Below are 17,445 nucleotides of genomic sequence, written 5' to 3'. Positions count from 1 at the left end.
TAGGAGCGGAGTACCCCTTTAAGGCTAGGTTTCCAAATAGTTTTTTTTTTCTGGCATTTTTTTTTTAAACTGCCACTGCAGTGTATTCAAAAGAGAAAGGAAATATTAAAGAAGGACTTTTCCTCCCTGCTGGATCCACTCCTGACTTTGGCTCAAAAACTGCAGTGTCAGTTTTTAAAAAAGTGCCTGAAAAAGCTGTATGGAAACCAATAGCCTTAGTGCTTTCAAGAAGTTACCCAGTAGAATGGGTATGAGATGCTACACTATGGCCTTTATAATATAAAAAGCTGATGTCTATTTGAGACAACCCCTTTAAGTTATCCCTGGACTTCATGTCTGAATGCCTCTAGGCCTAGTTTTGAGTGAATGTGACACATGTTGAGTGTAGCATTTCATCTTCTCGCAGTAATTGAGGTGCTGTTGGGGATTTGGCACATAAGCAGCCAGTCAGTTGTGGTGTATGGATATGCAATGAATTTATGTCTGCAGGTGCTACTTAATCACTATGATAGGGACAGCTGCAATTGGTAATGTTACAGTTGGCAAAATCCAGCACCTTATTTGCCACAAGATAATAAACAAGAGTCTGTTTCATACAATAAAAGTTTTCATTCCTGTAAATAGTGTGTAATCAGTTTTGTTTCTCATGCATCTTTGGCTTTAGAAAATTCCCTAAAGCCCTTAAAAGAACTGGAATGAAAATTGTTTGGCACAGTAAATGGGAACAAGGAGGCATGTATTTGTTTTAAGGCAAGATGTCTCTGTGAACAGTCTTGAACCGATTTTGAGGAAATTGTTAATGTGAACTGGACTGACCGAAAATTTCTCATTTATCAAATTCACATCTAAACTATACATAGCTCTAGTTATGTGATGTAATATTGGAGCTTTCTTTCTTAATTTTTCTATCATTATTATTCTTTAAAATGGTTTATAGCACTTACAGAATTCTATCTAGCTGGGTTCACACTTCATAAAATTTTGCAGTGTATTTTATATTGCAAACCAATTTTTGGCCATAATCGGTAAAAAAAAAGTTGCTAAATATTGTGCCCTTTTTTACAGACAAAAATGCATGCATAAATAAAATACACAGCAAACTTTTATTAAATGTGAACCTGGCCTTATGCTTTAACTATGTCATTTTATTTAAAGGGGTTATCCACCATAAGGTGATTTTAGTTCGTACCTGCCAGACAGAAATGGACATGCTTAGGAAGGATCTGTGCTTTTCTTGGGGCTAAATGGCTATGTGAACTGGTATTTCCTGTTTGAGTTTTCTTTTTTGCCTAAGTATCCCATAATTCCATTTTCCTCCCTCCCACACATTAGCCACCCCACCCATTGAAACATAAATGAGCTGCATTTATTCAAAAGACCTGTGGTTTTCAATCAGGGTGCCTACAGCTGTTGCATTAGTTGCAGATTGATCTCTCTCCCACCAAGCGATCCCTCCACTCATTGAAGCAGACAGGCTCCCTGTCATCAGCTGACCCCTATAAGTAGAACATTATATCTAATCACACTAGAAAAGCCTTAAATATCCTGGTTCTTACGATGACTCCCTGTTCCTGTGGAATAGGGTTTCATTATTTGGTTGACTATCTATACTTTTTACTGGATAATCAAACTGGTTGAACTTTATTACAAAATGGAATGTTAATGCTGATGGGGAAGGGAGGTCTTCATAATTACACTTGCCACCTATTAAACTAATCAGTAAAAGGACAAATAGTCAATGAAATAGTAAAACCTCTATATTTCGTAAAGTAGGGTATAGCAAGAAAGTAAAATACAATGTTGGAATCAGAACACCAGAGATATATAAAGTGATATAAAAACTAAAACTTTCTGGACAGACCACAGGTCCTTTTTAACATATATGTTTTTTATCCTCTTCAAGAGTAAAAAAATATGTTTGATATATTTCACCACCTGTTGTTAATCATGTAGGATGGTTTCCAATTCAACAATATGTAGCAGTTTTTCATTCATTCTTTTTAGCCAAACCAGGAGTGGATTCAACAAGAATCTGACATAAAAAGTAAAAAGTAATGACTTCTACTTCTCCTTTCTGCTGGATCCACTTCTGGCTTTGGCACAAAAAAAATAACTTAGATTTAGACATTTTTCAGATTCTGTCTTATATACAGGGTGGGCCATTTATATGGATAGACCTTAATAAAATGGGAATGGTTGGTGATATTAACTTCCTGTTTGTGGCACATTAGTATATGTGAGGGGGGAAACTTCACGATGGGTGGTGACCATGGCGGCCATTTTGAAGTTGGCCACTTTGAATCAAACTTTTGTTTTTTCAATAGGAAGAGGGTCATGTGACACATCGAACTTATCGGGAATTTCACAAGAAAAACAATGATTTGCTTGGTTTTAACATAACTTTATTATTTCATGAGTTATTTACAAGGTTCTGACCACTTATAAAATGTGTTCAATGTGCTGCCCATTGTGTTGGATTGTCAATGCAACCCTCTTCTCCCACTCTTCACACACTGATAGCAACACTGCAGGAGAAATGCTAGCACAGGCTTCCAGTTTCTGTAGTTTCAGGTGCGGCACATCTCGTATCTTCACAGCATAGACAAATGCCTTCAGATGACCCCAAAGATAAAAGTCTAAGGGGGTCAGATTGGGAGACCTTGGGGGCCATTCAATTGGCCCACGACAACCAATCCACTTTCCAGGAAACTGTTCATCTAGGAATGCTCGGACACCCATATTGTGGTGGTGCACCATCTTGCTGGAAAAACTCAGGGAACAAAAGAGGGAAACACATCATGATGTAGGCCACTGGATATGCGAAATTGCTACATGATGATGTGTTTCCCTCTTTATGCACTGAAGCTGGCACGTTCCCTGAGTTTTTCCAGCAAGATGGTGCACCACCACATGGGTGTCAGGTCCGAGCATTCCTAGATGAACAGTTTCCTGCAAAGGGGATTGGTCATCATGGGCCAGTTGATTGGCCCACCAAGGTCTCCCAATCTGACCCCCTTAGACTTTTATCTTTGGGGTCATCTGAAGGCATTTGTCTATGCTGTGAAGATACGAGATGTGCCGCACCTGAAACTATGGATACTGGAAGCCTGTGCTAGCATTTCTCCTGCGGTGTTGCTATCAGTGTGTGAAGAGTGGGAGAAGAGGGTTGCATTGACAATCCAACACAATGGGCAGCACATTGAACACATTTTATAAGTGGTCAGAAACTTGTAAATAACTCATGAAAGAATAAAGTTACCTTAAAACCAAGCTCATCATTATTTTTCTTGTGAAATTCCCAATAAGTTTGATGTGTCACATGACCGTCTTCCTATTGAAAAAACTAAAGTTGGATTCAAAATGGCTGACTTCAAAATGGCCGCCATGGTCCCGACCCATTTTGAAAAGTTTCCCCCCTCACATATACTAATGTGCCACAAACAGGAAGTTAATATCACCAACCATTCCCATTTTATTAAGGTGTATCCCTATAAATGGCCAACCCTGTATATTATCTCACCCAAGGATTTCCGATTCTTTAATTACTATGGTTTGTAAACTGTATAATCTATGATTATATAACAAAACTCCGTTGTTAGGATTGTGTTGCATATTTTGTGACTGTTGGAAAAGGTAGTTTAAAAGGCAGATTTAAAGGGTTAGTCCCAGCTTATAAAATTGCTAGGATATGTCATCATCTTCTATTGTCACAGAGCTTTATAGAAAAGGTTTATTTTTGTTTCTTTGTTAAAAAACTATGTATAAAAATAATCACATTCTTTTAAACTGCATATATCAAATGTATGGGGCCTGCATATCTGTTTCATATTACACACTATATAGCTGGCCTTAATATAATTTGTTTCAAATGTTACCAATAAAACAGTAATTTATTTAATATCCCCTTTAATGTTCTAATGTTATTAATGATCTCAACCATTTTGTTACCTAAACACCCAAGCATTTTGTGCAATTGCATATCACTTGGAGTTTAAAAAGTAGACATCATTATGACTTTAATGATCATTTTTTTTTAATTCCCTTTAACCCTTCTTTCTTTAAGGGTGAAGCTGGTCCAACAGGTGCACGTGGTCCTGAAGGTCCTCAAGGTTCAAGAGGTGAAACAGGTCCCCAGGGTCCTGCTGGATCACAAGGTCTCCCGGTATGTTTGTTGTTTTATGGGAATTAAAGAAAAAAGAACGCTACAATATCGAAAAAATGATTGCATATTATAGCAAACCGCAAAATGTCTATTGCCCTTTACTTGCTTGAGTTGCAGTTATGTTTTCCCAGTCTAAGAGCTGCTACACAGGGATTGTAGAGGGCCTCTACTAGGGATTGTGGAGGGACCCCTTGTGTAATGAACCAGCTGCGGCTGATGCTGAACGACAATGATTATCTTGTCGTAATGACAACTGTCAAGACATTTTTGCTGCTAGATGGTGTTTATTTATTAATTACCTGTGTGTAGGGCTGGCAGTCACAGACTGGTCAGAGTTTCCATGCTGATATCTGTACAATGCAAAAAGTACCTACAGTGGGAATGTAAACATTAAAATGTAACCATGGAGCAATGGAAGAAGGTGCCTGGTTGGATGAAATTTAATTTACATTATATGGATGCCAAGGGAATGTGTGTGACTTCCATGGAATAAGGCAAGCTGATGGAGTTAAGTTCTGTTGGGAAGCCTTGGGTGCTGTGAAATGGACCAGATTTCCCAAAATCTTTGCAACCAAGTACAACTCTTCATAGCAGTGGTATTCCCTAATGGCAGCGGCTTCTTGCAACGCTGCAAATGAATTTCAGGAATGACAAAGAGTTAAGTTGTTGGCCTCCAAATTCCCTAGATCTCAATTCAATTGACCATCTGTGAGATGTGCTCAAACAAAAAGTTAGATGGATGGAGGCTCTGCCACCTAAGGGGTTTTACCATGAACTACTTTCCACAGCAAACTAAATATTTTGTAAGGTTGAATGAAATGTCTGTATTAACTTAATTTCCCAGCAGTCATTAGTGCAGATGCTCATTCCTAAGGTGCATATAGTTTAAGTCCTCCATCTATGAATATCTAATCTTTGTAATGGTAAAGTTATATCTTGTCACATAGCACAAAGTGTTTTACGGTGAATAATATTATTCCCGCTCCCCTCCTGCCGTATGCATTTAGTTGTCTATATTTAAACTGTAACATAAACAGGTAAGCAGTACATCATGTATAGTTACCTTACAATTGCCACTATATATCTAGTCAGACAGCTAGACTTCCTCATACATAAGTACAGTATGTAATTGAGCTGTTTGCAGTGTAGCAGCTGTATATGCTGCATTCTATTTGGCTGTATATTCACTGTGTGGGAGAAAAGCTGAGCAAATGAGCATGCCTGATCAGAAGAGAACACTGCGTACAGGACATATATCATGGCAAAAAGCAAAAACTAATTGAGCAATACATCCTATATTGGTAGGGTTGCCTTTTAAAAATCATTAATTTCTATAATTACTTATATTTGCAAATAGGTTTAATTTCACATAGTGCATTAGTTAATAACTATTTATCCTCATGATAAAACCGTTTTTAGGAACTTAAAAGTTATATGTTTTTGCTAATATGTTGTTGCCAAAAAACCACACAACTTCTAAAGTCTTGTAGAGTCAATGGGGGAGATTTATCAAAATCTGTGCAGAGGAAAATTTGCCCAGTTGCTCATAGCAACCAATCAGATTGCATTTTTCACAGGCCTTCATACAAATGAAAGAAGCAAGCTGATTGGTTGCAACTGGGCAACTGGGCAAGTTTTCCTCTGCTCAGGTTTTGATAAATCTCCCCCAATGTCTTGGTGGCATAAGGATGACAACAAAATTAGGCAGGTGGTGTCAGTGTTATTGCTGATCAAGGCTTTGATATGCATAAATACGAATAAATGAATGTATGCATTCATGATATGGATTTTACTGTAATCTACCTATGTTGAATGAATGTCCTTTTGACAGTACTTGTTTTCAAGTTGCACAAAAGGTAAGTGCTAAGGATGTTTCTTTATTTTGTAAGAATATATCAACCAAATGTAATAAAACTGTAAAATATTATTGCGTAGGATATCTTAAAATAATACTAATAATTAAAATCTCTTTAACGGTTACTTGTTGCTTTTAGGGCACAGCAGGGACTGATGGAAGTGCTGGAGCCAAAGGACCAACTGTAAGTTAAATATAACCCATAATCAACATTATTGCTAACATTTCTTTACATTTTGTGATGCAAAATATTTTTTTTTAGGGAGGTCCCGGTGTTGCAGGTCCACATGGGCTTATAGGACCACCTGGATCTCCTGGACCTCAAGGAAGTACTGGAGCACCTGGAATCCGAGGCTCAGTGGTAAATATGATATGTTATATACTGGATTCATAAAATAATTTTGGGTTTGGTGTAGACCAAACAACAAACTCCTCATCAGATTATGGAACCATTCATGATAAAAGGATTACCTCAAATTAGAAGAAAGACGGCACAGCAACAGCAACATATATAGCAGGACAGAATAATCACAGATTTAGGTTTTAAGACTTATTTTATCATTGTCCATCTGCACAGAAACAGATTACTTCTGAAACATCATATAAGTCCTTTTATTTGATATATTGAATAATAATGTCTTGTTACAGACCATAAAACTTCCAAATCTAAACAGAACAAAACTGCTAGTACATAGACTTATGTGACACTCAGATACTTCATTACTAATGGAGGTAAATTAAAATACTGTAGAATAACCCTAAATGTCTCAATTAATGGGCTAATGCTCTTAGAACATATTCTCCTACTTCTTTCCCTCCTTTGTGCCCATTATTATTGCAATTTGAGCCTTAATGACCAGGCCATTTTAGTGGTTTTCCTGCTAATGGTGGATAACCAGATTTATCTTTTTTATGTTATTAAAATAACTTTGTCTTTGTAGATAAGACATCCTTTAAAAATTTTTACTCATATACTATTTATTTTTAAGATATTTAAGATTTTTTAAAAGATCTGTAACCTGTAGTTAATGGTGACAATTAAAGAGTAACTGGTAGAGAATACGCAGAGGTGTTAACATTTGCAAAACTAAACTAAAACAGAGATTTGCAAAACTAAATAATGTTATACTTTTCCCACAAAACCATATACCGTATATACTCGAGTATAAGCCAACCCGAATATAAGCCGAGGCCCCTAATTTCACTCCAAAATCCCAGGAAAAGTTATTGACTCGAGTATAAGCCTAGGGTGGGAAATACCCCTTGTCATCATCCAGACCCCCGTCATTAACACCCTCATCATCATCACCCTGTCATCATCACCCTGTCATCATCCCCCCTTCATCATCACCACCTGTCATCATTCCCCCTTCATCATCACCCCTTGTCATCATCCCCTTGCCATCATCCCCACCCCCTTCATCATCCCCTTGTCATCATCCCCTTGTCATCAACCCACACCCCCCCTTCATCATTCCCCTGTCATCATCCCACACACCCCCCCTTCATCATCCCCTTGTCATAATCCCACCCCCCCTTCTTCATCCCCTTGTCATCATCCCACACACCCCCCTTCATCATCCCCTTGTCATCATCCCACACCCCCTCTTCATCATCCCCTTGTCATCATCACCACATGTCATCATCATCATCATCATCACAGCTTGTCAATGTCTGATACAGTGGTCTTCAACCTGCAGACCTCCAGATGTTTCAAAACTACAACTCCCAGCAAGCCCGGGCAGCCATCGGCTGTCCGGGCTTGCTGGGAGTTGTAGTTTTGAAACCTCTGGAGGTCCACAGGTTGAAGACTACTGCGGCCTTCGACATCATCCCCCCTGCTCTATAACAAGCTGCCTGCAGTTTAAACCACATTTTCAAAGTTACAGGTTACCTTTAAGGTATTCCTTTAGAATCAGAAAGATTCTTTAGGGAAACATGAGTTATTTTCATTTTTACTACACATTTCCCCTGTAACCCCTGTTTTAGCAACCGATATTACATGGGAAATTGTTCTGACTCCTGATGATGGTCACAGTTGTCACGATAAAGGCCTTGCTTGGTGTAGTTAAACCCTCAGTTCTGCTGACAATGGTGCTAACATAGTAACATAGTTCATAAGGTTAAAAAAAGACCAGAGTTCATCAAGTTCAACCTATACCCCTAATAAGTCACTACTGAGTTGACTTGATCCAGAGGAAGGCAAAAAACCCTCATACTAGAGGTAAAAATTCCTTCCTGAGGGCAGTAAGAAGAAATCCCTGGATCAACTTTCTGTCCCTATAAATCTAGTATACATAACCAGCATATACATGTTATTATTCTCCAAAAATGCATCCAGCCCCTTTTTGAACTCTTTTACAGAGTTCCCCATGACCACGTCCTCTGGCAGAGAATTCCGCAGTCTCACTGCTCTTACAGCAAAGATCCCCCGTCTGTGCTGGTGTAGAAACCTTCTTTCCTCAAGACGTAGCGGATGCCCCCTTGTTATAGATACAGTCCTGGGAATAAATAGATCATGGGAGAGATCTCTGTACAGTCCCCTGATATACTTCTACATAGTTATTAGGTCACCCCTAAGCCTTTATTTTTCTAAACTAAATAACCCTAATTCTGATAATCTTTCTGGGTATTGTTGTCCTCCCATTCCCCATATTACTCTGGTTGCCCGTCTTTGAGCTCCACTATATCTTTCTTGTACACTGGTGCCCAGTACTGTACACAGTATTCCATGTGTGGTCTGACTATTGATTTGTACAGTGGTAGAATTATTTCCTTGTCATTTTATTTGCCTTGGCAGCAGCTGCCCGACACTGGTATCTACAGCTAAATTTTCTATTCACTAAGACTCCCAAGTCCTTTTCCATGTCAGTCTTCCCGAGTGTTCCCCCATTTAATACATAATCCCAGCCGGGATTTTTCTTCCCCATATTCATTACCTTACATTTATCAGTGTTGAACCTCATCTGCCACTTCCCAGCCCAAACTTCCATCCTTTTGTAACAGTGCACTGTCCTCTATAGTGTTTACCGCTTTACAGAGTTTAGTATCATCTGCAAAGATTGCTACTTTACTATTCAACCCCTCTACAAGGTCATTAATAAATATATTAAATAGAACAGGACCCAAGACTGACCCCTGTGGTACCCCACTAGTAACAGTTATCCAATCAGAATAAGTACCATTAATAACCACCCTCTGTTTCCTATCACTGAGCCAGTTACTTACCCACTTACACACATTCTCCCCCAGCCCTAATAACTGAGAGATGCTGCATCTATAATTGTTTCCAAAAATCAAAAAGGGAAAAAAGTTTTTCTTAGTACCCTGCTTGCTGTCCCTGAGTATCTGACTCATGATTCTCTGCCATATTTGCTGTTTAATCAAACTCTCTGATGGGAAAAAAAAACTCATATGGGGATCAGCAAGGTATTTATTAAGTATTTGTAATACACAGTACTGTGTATATACAGTATAGTTAATGTTGAACCATATAATTGTACAATAAAGAACATGAATATTTTTATTACTTAAAGGGTGATCCAGGTGTCCCTGGTTTTAAAGGGGAAGCAGGACCAAAAGGTGAACCTGTAAGTATGTGCGGTCTTTTGAAAACCTAAATTATAGCTACTGAGATACATATGTTGCATATAATGTCCAATAGAAGGAAATATCTGTGTATAAAACAGAGAACAAAAAAAAGGATTAGTTACATTTAACTGAAGATAACTTTGTATTAACACAGGGTCCACATGGTCCACAAGGTGCAATAGGTCCACAAGGAGAAGAAGGCAAAAGAGGTCCCCGTGGAGACCCAGGCTCACAAGGCCCTCCAGGACCAGTTGGAGAAAGGGTAAAACAGTTTTTAAGCAAAGCTGAATTAATCGTATTTATTCAACTATTCCTTTACAGACATTTCAGATGTGTCCACCCTTACTTTTCCTTTAGTTTAGGATTACATTTACTCATAAAATCCATTCAACACAATATCATGGCTTTCTACCAGAACACTCAAAACGCTTCATTTTCATACCAAAGGTGTATATTTGATCTGTATAAAAATATTCTTTACATTACAGTGAAACATTAGTATTAGAGACATTAAAAAAATATTTTTATTATAAGGCTGGTTTCACACAATGTAACATTTTCAGCACATGTTGTATTTTCCCAGCAGATATCCTGCAAAAAATAGCACACATCAAATTTTATTCACTGTTAACCCTGCCTAACTGTTTAACCCCTTAAGGACCTAGGGCGTACCTGTATGACCCTGATGACTGCTGATATCTATCATCATGCATCCCGTGCAAATGCCCAATGGGGGTCCTGATCCATGTCGGCGATTGCTGCAAATCGCCGGTCAATTCAGACCGGGGATCTGCGGCAATTCCAGGTCATCAGGACACTGACGATCCCCCTGAAGGGATAGGAGTGAGGTGGCGGGGTGCCACCCCTCCTATCCCTGCTATTGGTCAGTCAGAAGCGACCAACCAATAGCAGATCGGGGGCGGGGGGGTTAAAGTTGGGTTCCCTCGTTCTGCCCAGCCACAATAGTGCGGGCAGAAAGGGGGAACTGTCCTGTGACTGGTGCCGGAGGTCACTTACCATCGGTGGCAACAATCGGTGTTGGCAGTGGGCGGCGATGACGTGCGGCTGGCTCCCTGGTGCAGACTACGTAAGCCAGTGGTCTCTAAACTGTAGCCCTCCAGATGTTGCAAAACTACCACTCTCAGCATGCCCAGACAGCAGTTTGCTGTCTGGGCATGCTGGGATTTGTAGTTTTGCAACATCTGTAGGTAGGGCCACAGTTTGGAGATCTCTGTGCAGTGGTTTCTAAACCTTGGCCCTCTAAATCTTGCAAAACTACAACTCCAAGCATGCAATAACAGCAAATGGCGGTCTCGCCATGCTGGGAGTTGTAGTTGCATACCTCCAGCTGTTGTATAACTTCATCTCCCAGCATGCCCTTCGGCGAGCAGTACATTCTGGGAGTTGTAGCTTTGCAACAGCTGGAGGCACCCTGGTTGGAAAATACTGAGTTAGATAACAGAACCTAACTGAAGGTTTTCCAATCAGTGTGCTTTCAGCTGTTGCAAAAGTACAACTCCCAGCATGCACAGTCTGCCAGTGCATGTTGGGAGTTGTAGTTTTGTAACAGCTGAAGGTTTGCCCCCCCATGTGAATGTGCAGGGTACATTCACATGGGCAGGTTTACAGTGAGTTTCCTGCTTCAAGTTTGAGCAGGAAATTCACTGTAAACCTCCACCAGTGCGAATGTACCCTAACTACACTACACTACGCTGCACTAACACATGATAAAGGGTAAAACAATACATATATACCCCCTTACACTGTCCCCTCCCCCCCAATAAAAATGAAAAACGTATCTTACGGCAGTATTTCCAAAACGGAGCCTCCAGCTGTTGCAAAACAACAACTCCCGGTATTGCTGGACAGCCACTGACTGTCCAGGCATGCTGGGAGTTTAGCAACAGCTGGAGGCACCCTGTTTGGGAATCACTGGCGTAGAATACCCCTATGTCCACCCCTATGCAATCCCTAATTTAGTCCTCAAATGCACATGGAGTTCTCTCACTTTGGAGCCCTGTCGTATTTCAAGGAAACAGTTTAGGGCCACATGGGGTATTTCCATACTCGGGAGAAATTGCGTCACAAATTTTTTTTTTGGGGGGGGGGCTTTTTCTCCTTCTACCCCTTATGAAAAGAAAAAGTTATCATCTACACCAGCCAGTTAGTGTAAAAAAAATGTTATACTAACATGCTGGTGTTGCCCCATACTTTTTATTTTCACAAGAGGTATATGAAAAAATTGGAAAATTGCTGCTGAACTTTGAAGCCCTCTGATGTCTTTCAAAAGTAAAAACATGTCAACTTTATGATGCAATCATAAAGTAGACATTGTATATGTGAATCCATATATAATTTATTTGGGATGTCAATTTTCCTTATAACCAGAGAGTTTCAAAAAAAAAAAAAAAAAGCAAAATCTTCAAATTTTTCCTCATTTTTTTTAACTTTTCACCAAAAAATTATGCAAGTATCGACAAAATTTTACCACTAACATAAAATAGAATATACCATGAAAAACATTCTCGGAATCAGAATGAAAAGTAAAAGCATCTAAGACTTATTAATGCTTAAAGTGACAGTGGTCAGATGTGCAAAAATGGCTGGGTCCTTAAGGTGGAAATGGGCTGGGTCCTTAAGGGGTTAACAGAAAGAATCACTGGATGCTAAAAACTCACTTTCCTGACATACTGATATTTAAAGTTATTTTTTCCTTGTCACTTTTTACCATTATAGAAGGCATATTGAATGGTCGACCGGTGTACAGAATTTTCAAGTGCATAGTATTTGGGGCATACAATTTAAAATGGCGAGATTCGTTTTTAGACCTACAGAAAGTCTAAAAGTATTTGAATATGAACAGTTTTTTGTTACATGATCAAACTGCAAACTACATAATCATTTTTAACATTTAGCAATATTATCTTTACATTATCTTTAGGGTGCCCCAGGTAATCGTGGGTTTCCTGGATCAGATGGACTCCCTGGACCTAAGGTAACAGTAAAAGGTTTAAAAAGGGCCCAAACTAAGGTGCCCGTAGTTACCATAGCTACCACAATTTTTATAAATACAACTTTCATATCGTGAAATCCTAATGAAAACTTTTGCAGGGTGCACAAGGAGAGCGAGGAGTAGCAGGAGTTTCAGGCCCTAAAGGAGCTACTGGAGACCCTGGTCGTCTTGGAGAACCTGGTCTTCCTGGTGCTAGAGTAAGTAACACACTGGCCCTCATTTACTAAGAAAATCGGGTTGTAAGTCTATGTTGCTTTCTTATCCGACTGCTTTTTTCCCCTGGTATTTATTATTATGTCGCATCCTGTTTGTCGCACGTGGGTTTTGGTTTCCAACTCCTCTGAGCTGTCGGGAAAAAATCCACAACAATTCAACAAATTCGGGTTGGAAACCTTAATAAATACGCGGGAAAGCTCAGAAATGTCGGGTAACGCCCCTTTTTCGGGTTTGGGAGAATCCACATCGGGTCCATCGGGAAAAAATGTCGCATAGTGTCGCAGACTGGCACACGATGTCTGCGACATGGCGCAGACAAAGATGCGACAAAAAAACCAGACAAAAGAGGTCGGGTTTAGAATAGTAAATGAGGGCCACTGAGTTTTGTACATATAAGATTTTGTAATGTTTTCTAATTTACATTGCTGGTAAAGCATTGTCCAATGCTTTACTGACTTAATGTGTAAAAATGTTGTAGGACTAGATATGCTCTGGTAGATATGAACATGCAGCCAAGCAATATTGCATGTTTATTTTCTTCTGTGGTAGAAGCCACAGTTAGCCACACTAAATAATCTTGTTTTATACATTTATATTTTGCTTTTTTCAATGAAAAGGTCCTAGGGGGAGACTTATCAAAACCTACCCAGAGGAAAAGTTGCTGAGTTGCACATAGCAACCAATCAGATCGCTTCCTACACTTTTGAAAAGGCCTCTGAAAAATAAAAGAAGCGATCTGATTGGTTGCCATGGGCAACTCAGCAACCTTTCCTCTATATAGGTTTTGAAAAATCTCCCCCCTAGAGTATGAAGGCAAACATTGCTAGTATTATCCTATAGAAGATGTCCATTTTGGATAAGTACTTTTCACATCAGATGTCCATATCTTATTATCTTGTGTTTAATAAAATATGTGTGTGTTTCACTTTTTTCTCTCTATTTTTAAATTTTTTTAGGTAGTACTACTACTCCCAGCATGGAACAGACTGCTCCATGATGTGAGCTTTAGTACCTGCACTAAAAGACAGATCGCCCCGGATGTCACTCCTGACACCCGATGCGATTGTCCTATCCATTGCAGAGATGGAGAGTCTTTCTCCTGTGCTCGCATCACTGCACTATACTCCGGCCGGCCAGTGATGTGAATAGAATTTATATTTCCCACAGAGAGCTGTGATTGGCCAGTTGGCTCCAGCCAGTGTGCTCCATGTTGGGAGCAGTAGTGCCTGCAGTTAAAGGGGTACTCCGGTGAAAAACTTTTTTTTTTAAATCAACTGGTGCCAGAAAGATAAACAGATTTGCAAATTACTTCTATTAAAAAATCTTAATCCTTCCTGTACTTATTAGCTGCTGAATACTACAGCAGAAATTATTTTCTTTTTGAAACACAGAGCTCTCTGCTGACATCACGACCACAGTGCTCTCTGCTGACATCTCTGTCCATTTTAGGAACTGCGCAGAACAGCATATTTTGCTATGGGGATTTCCTTTTACGCTGGCAGTTCCTAAAATGGACAGAGATGTCAGCAGACAGCTCTTTGTTTCAAACGGAAAATAATTTCCACTGTAGTATTCAGCAGCTAATAAGTACAGGAAGGATTAAGATTTTTTAATAGAAGTAATTTACAAATCTGTTTAACTTTCAGGCACCAGTTGATTTAAAAAAAAAAAAAGTTTTTCACCGGAGTACCCCTTTAACCCCTTCACGATGAGCGATGTACATGTACGGCCCTGCAAAGTAACACTCACCGGTAGCGGTGATCGGGCCAGGATGACTGCTGTTATCTAACAACAGGGATCCCGGCACATCAACGAGGGGAGTCCTGAGACCCCCCCATGACCGCGATGGCCTCAAATCTGCGCAATTCCGGGTCATACGGGTCACTGGTGACCCGAAAAATACGAGGAATCGGGGGTGTCCGAGACACCCTCGATCCCCCTGAAGGGATAGGAGTTTGGTGGCAGGGGTGCCACCCCTCCTGTCCCTGCTATTGGTCGGCCGAGCAACCGACCGATAGCAGACCGGGGGATGGGGGGGGGTTAAAGTTCAGTTCCCCCGCTTTGCCCACCTATCGGTGTCCGGGAAAAACGAGGGAACTGTCCAGGGACCAGTGCCGAAGGTCCCTTACCTGGATCCCGGATCCCGGAGCGCGATCCTCCATGCGGGGATCCCACATGTGCGGCGGCGGCAGCAAATCATCCGGGTCCTGCCAGGTGAGTTGTTGCCTAGCAACATCCGGAGGGCCACAGTTTACAGTGGTCTCTAAACCGTGGCCCTCCGGATGTTGCAAAACTAAAACTCCCAGCATGCCCAGACAGCTGTTTGCTGTGTGGGCATGCTGGGACTTGTAGTTTTGCAATATTTAGAGGGGTTCAGATTGTAGATCACTATGCAGTGGTCTCAAACTGTAGCCCTCCAGATGTTGCAAAACTACAACTCTCAGCATGCCCAGACAGCAGTTTGCTGTCTGGACATGCTGCGAGTTGTAGTTTTGCAACATCTGGAGGGCCACAGTTTTGAGACCACTGGACAGTGATTTACAACCTGAACCTCTCTAAATCTTGCAAAACTACAACTCCCAGCATTCAGGAACAGCATAAGGCTGTCTTGGCATGTTGGGAGTTGTACTTGCGTGCCTCCAGCCATTGCATAACTACATCTCCCAGCATGCCCTTCCGCAATCAGTACATGCTGGGAGTTGTAGTTTTGCAAGAGCTGGAGGCACACTGGTTGGAAAATACTGAGTTAGGTCATAGAACCTAACTCAAGGTTTTCCAACCAGTGTGCCTCCAGCTGTTGCAAAACTACAACTCCCAGCATGCATGGTCTGTCAGTGCATGCTGGGAGTTGTAGTTTTGACCCCCCTCCCATGTGAATGTAAAGGCTACATTCACACTGGCGGCAGATTACAGTGAGTTCCCCGCTTCAAGTTTGAGCTGCGGCAAATTTTCCTCCGCAGCTCAAACTCCTAGCGGGAGACTCAGTGTAATCTGCCTACAGTGTGAATGTAGCCTAAAAACACTACACTACACTAACATAAAATAAAGAGTAAAACACTACACTACATATACACACGTACACTACGGATCTTTGGAACAGTGGTCCGTGAAAATGAAAAATGTTGCACAGCCCACTGTTCCAAAGACATGTCAGACAACAATGGGGGGTAAATGCTCACTGTACCCCTCATTACATTCTGTGAGGGGTCTAGTTTCCAAAATGGTATGCCATGTGTTTTTTTTTTGCTGTCCTGGCACAATAGAGGCTTCCTAAATGCGACATTCCCCCCGAGCAAAATTTGCTCTCAAAAAGCCAAATATGACTCCTTCTCTTCTGAGCATTGTAGTTCGCCCGCAGTGAAAAAAAAATGCAATTTTTTTTTTTTCATCAAATTTGGGAATTTTTCACCAAGAAAGGATGCAAGTTACCACAAAAATGTACCACTATGTTAAAGTAGAATATGTCACGAAAAAACTATCTCAGAATCAGAATGATATAAGTAAAAGCATTCCAGAGTTATTAATGTTTAAAGTGACAGTGTTTAGATTTGCAAAAAAGGGCTTCATCCTAGAGGTGAAAATGGGCTGCATCCTTAAGGGGTTAAGGACAAATCACAGCAGGTGTCACTCCTGACACCCAATGCGATTGTCCTATCTATTGCAGAGATGCAAGAGCAGGAGAAAGCCGGTTGCATCTATACATTGTACAGGACAATTGCAGAGGTGTCACTAATGAAGATATTCAATACAGCGAATCGAGTCGAAGTTCGGATTTGGTCCAAATCAAATTTTTCGTGAAATTCGGAACGAATTCGACTTCGTCTGATTCGATTCGCTCATCTCTAATCCTGTATATATATATATATATATATATATATATATATATATATATAACAGCTGAGTAGACTGATATCATTTGTAGTTTTGTGGCAAATATCTGCTCATTCTGGGTGGACCTGCACAGTGGTTGACAACTCCATCTATTAGCACACTTATACACATATAGCTGTGTATCACTGAGTAGGACTGCCCACGTGACTTCTTAGCCTAGAAGGGGAGAGATGTACATAAATACATGGCATGTTATCCTGGAACATCTCCCACACAACTTTATATCAATCAATCAAATAGCCAAGTAATAAGAATAGACATGCAGGAAATCCTCATTGCCCATTCCCTTCCTTCTTGTTTATTGTAAACTCATCCATACTTTATACTCTACTATAGTTTAAAATTCACTAGCCTTGACCTAAAGCTCCCCAAACCACCATAAAGTAGTAAACCCCATCAGTTTCTTTAACCTGAAAATACCTATATTATATAACACAGTACAATGGGAAGTGTGCACTTTTTACTGTAAAAAAGCTACAGGTGTACATTTTTCTTACCATTTACTGTAAAAGATCACGCAGTGTTAGTCTGTCTAAAAGTGTGATATTAGCCATTATGATTTACCCTTTTCTATAAAATGTCATGTAAACTCACTTTTGTGCAATGCGCATATTACCTCAGAATATCACATACTATTTCCATTAATCATTGAATGATCTGGTAACATTCTTTGTAATGAGAAACATTATTCCAGAAGCTCTGTTCATACAGTATATC

The 17,445-nt window shown here is 40.2% G+C and overlaps 1 protein-coding gene across 1 annotated transcript in view; it reads left to right on the top strand.

Annotated features, from left to right (window-relative positions):
- The window catches only part of COL5A2 (collagen type V alpha 2 chain), a 186,072-nt gene that overhangs the window by 119,477 nt on the left and 49,150 nt on the right, over positions 1-17,445 (top strand). Inside the window, exons 19-25 of the mRNA XM_056534314.1 lie at positions 4,064-4,162; positions 6,157-6,201; positions 6,280-6,378; positions 9,554-9,607; positions 9,763-9,870; positions 12,550-12,603; positions 12,720-12,818. Of these exons, the coding sequence (XP_056390289.1) occupies positions 4,064-4,162; positions 6,157-6,201; positions 6,280-6,378; positions 9,554-9,607; positions 9,763-9,870; positions 12,550-12,603; positions 12,720-12,818 (558 nt within the window). The remainder of the gene's footprint in view (positions 1-4,063; positions 4,163-6,156; positions 6,202-6,279; positions 6,379-9,553; positions 9,608-9,762; positions 9,871-12,549; positions 12,604-12,719; positions 12,819-17,445) is intronic.

Source organism: Hyla sarda, chromosome 8 (assembly GCF_029499605.1).
Source record: "Hyla sarda isolate aHylSar1 chromosome 8, aHylSar1.hap1, whole genome shotgun sequence".
Lineage (NCBI taxonomy): Eukaryota > Metazoa > Chordata > Amphibia > Anura > Hylidae > Hyla > Hyla sarda.
Note: the sequence above shows the minus strand (reverse complement) of the source record. Positions and strands in the feature narration are given on the sequence as shown.